The sequence below is a fragment of the Artemia sp. Qi Xiang Cuo genome, chromosome 15 (genome assembly GCF_049724085.1).
Source record: "Artemia sp. Qi Xiang Cuo chromosome 15, ASM4972408v1, whole genome shotgun sequence".
NCBI classification, from domain to species: domain Eukaryota; kingdom Metazoa; phylum Arthropoda; class Branchiopoda; order Anostraca; family Artemiidae; genus Artemia; species Artemia sp. Qi Xiang Cuo.
The window spans coordinates 57,288,243-57,299,743 of NC_142808.1; the positions used below are offsets into that span (position 1 = coordinate 57,288,243).

The 11,501-nt window shown below is 37.1% G+C and overlaps 1 protein-coding gene across 1 annotated transcript in view; it reads right to left on the reverse strand.

Annotated features, from left to right (window-relative positions):
- LOC148943899 (proclotting enzyme-like) overlaps positions 1–9,915 on the reverse strand; it is a 75,481-nt gene extending 65,566 nt beyond the window's left edge. Inside the window, exon 1 of the mRNA XM_089101275.1 lies at positions 9,865–9,915. Within this exon, the coding sequence (XP_088957401.1) occupies positions 9,865–9,915 (51 nt within the window). The remainder of the gene's footprint in view (positions 1–9,864) is intronic.
- Positions 9,916–11,501: the final 1,586 nt, after the last annotated feature.

Consider the following 11,501-nt stretch of genomic DNA (forward strand, 5'->3'; position numbering starts at 1 on the left):
CAAAAAAGTCTCATTCGATTGGAAATTGAAATGGCTAGTGCCCTTTTTAATACTCGAAACTTATTGGAAGGCAACGAACACCCCTTCCACGCCCACCATTTCCCGAAACAGATCCAATATAAATTTTTTAGATAGTCATTTTGTTCCACGCAGTTTAAAGTTCAGGAAATTATACCTTTGAGCAGGACATTCCCCCCACACTCCTCAGGGCAAGGGTTTTAAGTTATATCCTGGGGGCATATAAGGTTTTTATAGAAAACGGTGTTGTAAAAATATCAAAAAGGGCTCATTCAATTGAAAATTGAAAGGGCTAGTGCCCTTTTAATAGTCGAAAGTGATTCGACTATTAAAAGGGCACTCTCACGCCTAATATTTCCCCAAACACATCCAATTAAAATTTTAAGATATACATTTTGTTCAACGTAGTCGAAATTTCTAGAAATTATGTCTTTTAGGATGATAACCCCATCAGAGCCCTCAGTGCATGGGTTGTAAATTATACCCTGGGGACATATAAGGTTTATATAGAAAAATGTTGTAGAAATTTCAGAAGGGGCTCATTTGATTAGAAATGGAAATTGCCCTTTTTAATAGTCGAAAGTGAGTGGAGAGTAATTAAACCCACTCTCACGCCCACCATTTCCCCAAACACATTCAATCAAAGTTTAGAGATAGCCATTTTGTTCAACGTAGATGAAAGTTCTGGAAATTATGTATTTAAGGGTGAAAAAACCCCCCAGAGTCCCCAAGGCAAAGGTTTTAAGTTAGGCCCTGGGGGCATATAAGGTTTTTAATGAGAGAGTTGTCGTAAAAACTTCAAAATGGGCTCATTCAATTGGAAATTGAGAGGGCTAGTACCCTTTTTAATAGTCGAAAGTGATTGGAGGGTAACTAAACCCCCTCTCACACCCACCATTCCCCAAAACACATCCAATTAAAAATTTTTATTGCTATTTTGTTCAACGTAGTTGAAAGTTCTAGAAATTAGATCTTTGAGGATGACCCCCCCCCCCCCAGCCCTCAGGGCAAGGGTTTTAAGTTATCCCCGGGGGGCAGATAAGGTTTTTATTGAAAGCGTTGTCGTAGAAACTTCAAAAGGGCTAATTTGATTGGAAATTGAAAGGGATAGTGCCTTTTTTAATAGTTGAAAGTGATTGGAGAAAGACTAACGCCCCTCTCACCCCCACTACTTTCCCAGACACATCTAATCAAAATATTGAGATAGCCATTTTATTTAACGTAGTTGAAAGTTTCGGAAATTAGGTCTTAGAGGATGATAACCCCCCTCACAGCCCTTAGGGTAAGGGTTGTAATTTTTGCCCTGGGGGCATATAAGGTGTTTATAGGAAGTGTTGTCGTAGAAACTCAAAAAGGGCTCATTCGATTGGAAGTTGAAAGGCTTAGTGCCCTTTTTTATAGTCGAAAGTTATTGGATGGCTTGCCATTTTCATAGGCAGTGCGAAAGCGCTGCCTAAGTAAAGAACGATGTGGGCACAATGTTTTTTTCCCTCCATACTCATGTTCTTCGTATCGAAGAAGTTATCGTAGAAACTTCAAAAAGGGCTCATTCAATTGGAAATTGGAGTGGCTATTGCCCTTTTTAATATTCAAAAATGATTGGAGGGCACCTAGCCCCCCCCCCCTACGCTCATCATTCCCCCAATCACATCCAATAAAAATTTGAAGATAGCCATTTTGTTCAGCGTAGTTGATTTCAAGATAGAATTTATGTTTTTAAGAAGGATACTCCCCCACATTCTTCAGGGCAAGGGTTGTACTTACAGTAAAGAGTGATGTGGGCACAATGTTTTATTTTTTTCGTCCATACCCAGGCACTTCGTATCGACGGAGTTGTCGTAGAAACTTCGAAAAGGGCTCTTTCTACTGGAAATTCTACTGGATAGCCATTTTGTTTAACATTATTGAAAGTTCTGGAAATTAGGTCTTAAAGGATGACAACCACCCTCACAGCCCTTAGGGTAAGGGTTGTAATTTATCCCCTGGGGGCATATAAGGTGTATATAGGAAGTATTGTCGTAGAAACGCAAAAAGGGCTCATTTGACTGGAAATCGAAAGACATAGTGCCCTTTTTAATAGTCAAAAGTTATTGGAAGGCCTGACATTTTCATAGGCAGCTTGATAGCGCTGCCTAAGTAAAGAACGATGTGGGCACAATGTTTTATTTTTTTTCTCCATACCCGGGCACTTCGTATCGAAGGAGTTGTCGTAGAAACTTCGAAAAAGACTCATTCGATTGGAAATTGGAATGGCTAGTGCCCTTTTAATAGTCGAAAGTGAATGGAGGGCATCTAGCCACCCCCTACCACCACCGCTAATCCCTCCCCAAACACATCGAATTAAAGTTCAGAGATAGCCATTTTGTTCAGCGTAGTTGATTTTCTGATAGAAAATATATTTTTGAGGAGGTTGCTCCCCCACAACCCTTGGGGCAAGGGTTTTAAGTTATGCCCTGAGGGAATATAAGACCGATGTTGGCAGAATGTATACTTTATTATTTTTTCCTTTAAAGCAGTGTACTTCGTATCAAAGAAGTTGTCATATAAGCTTTGAAAAGGGGTCATTTAATTATAAATTGGAGTGGCTTGTGCCCTTTTTAATAGTCGAAAGTGATTGTAAGGCAACTAACACCGCTTCCACGCCGACTATTTCCCGAAACACATCCAATCAAAATTTTGAGATAGATATTTTGTTCAGTGTAGTTGATGTCAAGATAGAAATTAAGTTTTTGAGGGGGAAGCTCCCCCACAGCCTTCAAGGCAAAGGTTCTAATTTATGCCCTGGGGGCATATAAGGCGTTGTCGTAGAAACTTCAAAAAAGGCTTAGTCGATTTAAAATTCAAAGAGCTAGTGCCCTTTTCAATAGTCGAAAGTGATTGGATGGCAACTAGCCCCCCACCACGCCCATCATTCCCCCAAACACATCCAATCAAAATTTTGAGACAGCCGTTTTGTTCAGCGTAGTTGATTTCCAGATAGAAAATATATTTTTAGGAGGACGCTCCCCCACAACCCTCGGGGCAAGGGTTTTAAGTTATGTCCTTAGGGCACGTTTCATTTACTATTTTTTCCTTTAGTGCAGGGCACTTCGTATCGAAGAAGTACTCGTAGACACTTCGAAAAGGGCTCATTCAATTGAAAGTTGGAGTGGATTGTGCCCTTTTTAATAGTCGAAAGTGATTGGAAGGCAAGTAACAAACCCCCCTCCGCACGCCCATCATTCCCCCAAACATATCCAATCAAAGTTCAGAGATAGCCATTTTGTTCAGCGTAGTTGATTTTCAGATAGAAAATATGTTTTTGAGGAGGACACTCCCCCACAACCTTCGGGGCAAGGCTTTTAAGTTATGTCCTGTGGGCATATAAGAACGATGTTGGTACAATGTATCATTTATTATTTTTTTTCCTTTAGAGCAGGGCAGTTCGTATCAAAGAAGTTGTCGTAGAAACTTCAAAAAGGGCTCATTCGATTGGAAATGGGAGTGGCTTGTGCCCTTTTTATAGTCGAAAGTTATGGGAAGGCTTGACATTTTCATAAGCAGCGCGATAGCGCTGTCCAAGTAAAGGACGATGTGGGCACATTGTTTTATTAATTTTTTTCCCTCCATACCCGGGCACTTTGTATGGAAGGAGTTGTCTTAGAAACTTCGAAAAAGACTCATTTGATTGGAAATTGGAGTGGTTAGTGCCCTTTTTAATAGTCGAAAGTGGTTGAAAGGCAACTAACACCCCGTCCACGCCCACCATTTAATAAAACACATCCAATCAAAATTTTGAAACTGCCATTTTGTTCAGCGTAGTTGATTTCCAGCTAGAAATTAAGGTTTTGAGGAGGACACTACCCCACAGCCTTCAGGGCAAGGGTTGTAAGTTATGCCCTGGGGGCATTTAAGGTTTTTTATAGAAGGTGTTGTCGTAGAAACTTCAAATAAGGCTCATTCGAAAAGAAATTTGAAGGGCTAGTTCCCCTTTTTAATAGTCGAAAGTGATTGGAGGGTAACTAACCCCATCCCCCACGCCCATCATTCCCCCAAATACATCCAATCAGAATTTTGGGATAGCTATTTTGTTCAACGTGGTTTTAAGTTCTGTAAATTAGGTATTTTAGGATAACAACCCCCTCACAGCCCTCAGGGCAAGGGTTGTAAGTTATGCCCTGAGACATATAAAGTTTTTATAGAATGCGTTGTCGTAGAAACTTGAAAAAGGACTCATTCGATTAGAAATTGAAATGGCTAGTGCCCTTTTTAATAGTCAAATGTATTTTTAAGGCAACTAACACCCCTTCCACACCCACCATTTCCCCAAACACATCCAATCAAAATTTTGAGATAGCCATTTTGTTCTACGTAGTTAAAGTTCAGGATATTATACCTTTGAGCAGGACACTCCCCCCACAGTCTTCAGGGCATGGTTTATAAGTTATGCCCTGAAGCATATAAGTTTTTTTTGGAAATATTTGTCGTAGAAACTTGAAAAACGACTCATTCGATTGGAAATTCAAAGGTCTAGTGCCCTTTTTAATAAACGAAAGGGATTTGAGGGAAACTAGCCCCCCTCTCTCGTCCATCTTTATCTCAAACACATCCAATCAAAATTTTTAGATAGCTATTTTGTTCAGTGTTGTGGATTTCCAGATAGAAACTATGTTTTTGAGGAACACTCCCCCACAGCCCATAGGGCAGGTTTTTTTAATTTATGCTCTGGGGGTATATAAGGTATTTAAAGAACGCGTTGTCGTAGATACTTCAAAAGGGGCTCATTCGATTGAAAACTGAAATGGCTAGTGCCCTTTTTAATAGTTAAAAGGGATTGGAAGGCAACTAACATCCCTTCCACGCCCACCATTTCCCCAAACATATCCAATCAAAATTCGAAAAGGGCTCACTCAATTGGAAATTGTAGTGGCTTGTGCCCTTTTTAATAGTCGAAAGTGGTTGAAAGGCAACTAACACCCCTTCCACGTCCAATAAAACACATCCAATCAAAATTTTGAGACTGCCATTTTGTTCAGCGTTGTTGATTTCCAGATAGAAAGTGTGGTTTTGAGGAGGACACTGCCCCACAGTCTTCGGGGCCAGGGTTACAAGTTATTCCCTGGGGGCATATAAGGTTTTTATTGAAATCTTTGTCAGAGAAATATGAAAAAGGGCTCATTTGATTGGAAATTCAAAGGGCTAGTGCCCTTTTTAATAGTAGAAAGTGATTTGAGGCCAACTATCCCCCCTCTAACGCCCACCTTTTCCCAAAACACATCGAATCAAAATTTTTAGATAGTCATTTTATTCAACGTAGTTGAAAGTTTTGGAAATTATGTCTTTAAGGATGAACCCCCCCCCAACAACCCTCAGGGCAAGGGTTGTAAGTCATGCCCTGAGAGCATGTAAGGTTTTAATAGAAAGCGATGTTGTAAAAACATCAAAAAGGGCTCATTCAACTGAAAATTTAAAGGGCTAGTTTTTAATAGTCGAAAGTGATTGAAGGGCAACTAAAACCCCTCTCACGCCCACCATTTTCCCAAAAACACCCAATCAAAATTTTGAAATATCCATTTTGTTCAACGTAGTCGAAAGTTCTGGAAATTTCTGGAAGAACTCCATTAAACAAAAAATGAGCAAAAATAAAATCAAATAATCTACCAATTATGAAACTACCACAAATCAGCATCGATAAATAAATGAAACCCAAAACAAACAGAAATTACAATAAATAACCAAGCCCAGCCCAAAACCAACAGAAATTAACATGAGGTGGGCGCGTAACTCTTATGCCATCCAAAAGCCACAAAATAATTTGCACTTAACTGAAAAAAAATACAAATGAATGTGCATTGTCAGTTTAATATACATATACTGATATTTAGTAATCAAAATGTAAATAATATTATTTTATAATAATATTATTTGATTTGTTAAAGTTATAAAAGTAAAAACATTTATATTTTATTCTGTAAAGTGCAAATTATGTTCTGGCCTTGGGAAGGCATAGGGGTTTTGAGCCCAAATCATGTTAATTTCTGCTCGTTTTGAGTTTGACTCGGTTATTTATTGTAATTTCTGTTCGTTTTGGGTTTCATTTATTTATCGATGCTGATTTGTAGTAGTTTCACGCTTGGTAGATTATTGATTTTATTTTTGCTCATTTTCTGTTTAATGGAGTTCTTTACTTTTCTTTGAAAAACTTATTTTGTGGAAAAAGTTTTTTTTTTATTAATTGCTAAAATAGGTCACAGCCTTGTGGTTCAGCGTTCCCCTATAAACCGAAAGGCTACCAGGACTAGAACCGGTTATACTTTTTTTTCTGAGAAAATGAAGAGCTATGACTTTAAATTTAACATAAATTTACACTGGGGGTGGTGGTATTTCCGAGAAAAACTTTTCAAGAAGGGAGATTTCCAACTTGATTTTGAAATATCCGTGAGAAATTTCACTAGAGGATTTTCAGTGAGGATAGAATTGTTCGGGTGGTATTCTCAAGGTGGGTAGGTGGGGTTATTTTACACGAGAAAAGCTTTATTTTGAGGTTTCGTATATTGGGGAGGCTGGCCCCTCCTCAATAACTCGCTCTTTCCGCTAAAATTTGACTTTTTGTCCTGATTCCTCAAAAACTACTCTTGAAACACAAAAGCGGTTTAATTAGAATAAGAAGCTCTTTTAGAAGTAATAAAAAACTTTAACGTGAAGAGCAAGCTATTGTGGAAAAGGTAATCCTCCTAAAATGTGAAATAATAAGCATACATAGGTCAGAATAGTAAAAGCAGTGATTAGGCCTATTACTTTTGAAAAAAAAAGTTGGGCATCGAACGGTATATTTCTTTAATTTCTATCTAATTTCATGCAGCTTGTGGTAACAAACTGTAAGTAAGGAGTGACACGACTCAATAGTAACCGAAATTCTTAAAAACAGAATTTTGATATCAATAATTATTTCAAAAGAATCGGTTTATAATGCTGATTCAAAATATATAAGATTCATTAAGCTTAGAGAAAATTTGCCCGATTTTACAAAAAGAAGGAAAACACCCCCTAAAAATCAAAGAATTTTAATGAAAACTACACCATCAGATTCAGCGTATTCTACTTTAGTAGATTCAGAGAATTCTACTGTAGAGTTTTCAAACAACTATCTGCAAAATATGGAATTTTGCATTTATTGTCACAAGAAAGACCATGGATGCATGTTTATTTGTTTCTTGTCATTTTTTCCCCCAGTGGTAATCGTATCAAACCAATGGTCTAAGAACATCGAGAGGGGGTACATTTGATCGGAAATTACCCTTTTATGGGGCCAAAAAGATTAGAGGGTAACTAGCCCCCTACCACGCCCCTTTTCTTCCAAAATCGTCTGATCATAATTTTGAGATAGTCATTTTGTCCAGCGAAGTTGAAAATCCAGAAGCCATACCTCTAGAGATAATATGATCCCTCCTCCCCAGACCCCTGATGATAGGTCCTTAAGTTGTAAAAGTTGTCCATTGTTTACGTTTAGTTTTTGTTACTGGGAAATATACAGACAATTTTCGGGGGGGGGGGGGGTTGTGCTCTAGGTGGCTTTCATGTGGATAATTTTCCATGTGGAGGGAAAATTCTGGTGGTGAACTTTCCAGGGTAAACCTTACAGTGGGGAGATTTGACAGAATTCTTATACGAAATTATATTTATTTGTCTTATTTTCTCTTTTTAAAACTCAATTTGTGCGTGGAAATGCTCCAGGTAAAATTTTTAGCGTGTTTGCATTTCTGAAAAATAATTTCCTCGGAAGGAGAATTTCCTGTGTGATCGGAAAACAATTAGAATTTAAATCCTTTTTTCTAATGAAATTATGCTTAGGGGAACTTTTCAGGCTGAATCTTCTGCAAAAAATTCTTATAGCGAGGGGGGGGGAGTTTCAGTGACGATGGAACTGGCCCATTGGAAATTTTGGGGAGTGTGAAACTTTTCACGGAGGAGTTTCCCGTGAGGGAAGGGAATTAACTGATATTATTTGAAGGAAAGTCAGAATTAAATAAAAAGGAAAAGTTTTGGAACTAAGATTAAGGAGTAACATTATAACTCAAAGCGAATAAAAATTAATCCCTATACGAAAGAGGCTGCCCCCTCTTCAACACTTATCTCTTTAGGCTAAAGTTTTTTATTATTTTAGAAAGTAGAGCTGTGACAAAGAGTCAAACTTTGGTGTAAAGAGCGAGGTTTGAAAGAGGAGGCAACCCCTTTCATACAAAGAATAATTTCTGTTCATATTAAGTTTTAATGTCGCTCCTTACTTTCAGTTGAAAAAATTTGTTTTTTATATTTTATTCTCTTCCTTGGAAAAACATTGTTCAGTATTCCCTCCACTCAGGACCGTATCCAGGATTTTTTCAAGGCGGGGGGAGGATACAAAAACATCAAAAAACGTATAAAAAGTTTGTTTATATTCATTTTTGTTAAGTTTTTACGAGTCGGACAAACATTTCGGGGGAGGGGATACAGATTCAAACCTCCTAACCCCTCCTTCTAGATACGGTCTTGCCTCCACCTGTACAACGTCGGTGCTAACCCGTCACAGAAGTCGATTAGTGCCACCCAAATACACAACAAAAAGACATTTGAATTTTGTTTTGTGTCTTTTATTGTCTATGTTCTTAACCAGTAATTGTTATTTTATTTGTAAAAAAAATGCCATTTAGCCTGGCCTCATCGGTGACAATAACTATCATTTTTGTTAATAAATTATTATAGTTCTAATTTTGTTTTCTCTTTGGACTTTAACTATACCCCGTGGCATCTACAAGGGTTTCATTGAGTCTGGACCATACTGAGAGGGGCAGATGCAGGATTTTTTTTAAGCGGGGGGGCGCAGAATATTTTAATCCCATAAACGTGTGAATAAAGAAATACCAGCACTTTAAAGGGAAGCTCAATGATTATACGCCGTAGGTAGGGTCGTAAATTTAATCTAAAACTTGGTGAGGGTTAAAGTTCTAATAAAAGTGTTGAAATTAAAATGATTGAAAAATATTGATACAAAAATAGTAAATTATAAAAACCACCCCGCCATGAAAAAATGAAAAGCTGTTCACCCTCTACAAAAAATATGATATTTAATATGACAATATGATATTATCTCCAAATCCACCACTACGATAGGGGGAGGGTGCCACCCGCGCCCCCACCTGGATCTGCCACTGCCTAGTGACCCTCCTTGGCTGCTGTTTTAAGGTTGTATTTTCTGCCTTCCCATAATCCTGAACGGAAGCCTCTCCCAAGAGAGGCAAAAAATCCCATCCCCATTCTGAAACCTGTATAGAATAAAACAAAAAGATATTTAGATAGCTTTATACCAACCTTCACTCAAATCCTTAACACCTCCAATACCTATTAATGAATTCTTTTTTTTTTACTCTTTTGACACTTGTTGTTTTTTTTCTTTTATGACTTATTTTATTATATGCCGTTTTATGACTAAAGTTTTACCTTTAAAGTATGACCTGTTTGATATGACCTTATTCTATGCTACTTTAATATTTTTCTTAATTGTTTAATTTCTATTTGTCTGTTTGTATTTCTTAATGTTTTGGTGTCCCTTATCCTAATTTCATTGAAGTGCTTGTGATGGTTGTTGTTTGTATGTGTATGTTGTATGTTGTTATGTGTATGTTGTTTGTATGTTGTTTGTATGTTGTTTGTATTTTGTATCTACTTAATTTTTTTTTGTATGACACGAACTTATATTCGGCGATTTATCGCTTGTGAAAAGTTTTAAGAATAAGGCCTTATTCTATTTCTATTCTATTCTATGTTAATGAAGTAGTTAACATGAGCAGAAAATTCAAATTTTCTGCTCGAATAGAAGATAAAATTTACCTTAATTAAAACAGAACTAAGAAATCCAAAAAGATGACACCTAGTTAACATCCTAAATATGAGTGTCTCTTAGTGAAGGTGATCTGATGCAATCTTTATTATCAGTTGTTAAGTTTATCTTGTCCTACTTATACGTAATATTACCCTATATTCATATTACCCGGGTAGCTCTATATTGATTGACAGGTATTTACAGATAAATATCAGAGCACTTTTTACAACAATTTGCAAATCTGCGGATGGAGGGGCTACGTGCTTAGTTTGCTCCGAGGGCAGGAGTCTAAAATCGACGTAGGCTTGGAAACACAGCAAGCGGAGCTGGGAACTAGTAGAGAAAAATAATCTCTGCCCCAACCATAGGAAGCTGCTGGGGGGGGGGCGTGGGCACTTCCTGAAATTTGCAACTATAAATTAATTGCGAGCAAACCAAACTAAAGAGAGCAGAATAGGGGAAAACCATGAAAAAATAGTGTGTGGGTCCATGGTTGGGTGCCTGCCAATAGGTTTCGACCCTTAATACGAATAATATAAGTTCTAAATTGTGAATGAGTGATCCATTTTCAGTTTTATGTAAACTTTTTTCCACGTGATTTGCTTGGAGTAAAAAAAAAAAAAAAAAAAAAAAAAAAAAAAAAAAAAAAAAATCAAATTCTTCATAGTAGGGAATGGTAAGCAAATAGCAATCCTTATCAACATAAAATATAAGAGTTTAAACATTGATAACGTTTAATCAAAGAATCAGCTTTTATGGTGATTCCAATAATGTGTTTGTTTCGAGTTTGAAGTTAAACACCCCAAGTTATTAGTACATACGAAAGTTCGCATAATTATAAAAAAGAAGAAAAACAGCTTAAAAAGGGGCAATCCCAATAATAACACGCCGTCAAAATTAGCAAAAGTTTTACTTTGAAAGAACTACTTTGAAAATGCATTACTTTTTATAATCTCTAAGTTTTACTATTACTACTACTAACAACTCACCGCAGCACCAATCCGCCCGAGGCCCACACAGTTACTCACGCTCCTCCTCCATCCCAATCCATTCAAACCCTCCCTCGATACCCTACCCCTTTTCACACCCTCCCACGAAGTTCCCATTTCCTTTAAATTTTTCTTTATGACGTCCCCCCACCCCAGACGAGGATCACCTGCTTTCCGTTTAGCTCTAGCCAGTTGGCCGAAAAGAACAATCTTCGGCAATCTCTCATCCTTCATCCGCACGTATTTAATATATCGGTGTTTGATAACCAAGTTAAAAAATAACTATATTGTTCAATAATGTCTTTCCAACACTTCATCATTGCTCAATAAAACTGAGTTCTAGGAGTTCCTATCTTATTTTTCATAATTAGGCCATTGTTTTGCCTTTTCTTGTAATTACTTGACTTTTTCCATTTTTATACACTTTAATTTTATTTGAAATATTTTTTTCATTACCTTTAAAAAGTTTGAAATATTGACCATTTTTTTGAGTTGGCAAAAGTCTTGTGTTAATAAAATATATCGTTTAATCAAATGTAATTACACAAATAAAAAATATTTTTCAACAAAAAAAAGAAGCAGCCTTAAAAATTAATTGAATTGAAGCTATTCAGTATATAAAGGGGACTAAACACATCGCTCATTAGGCTAAAGCT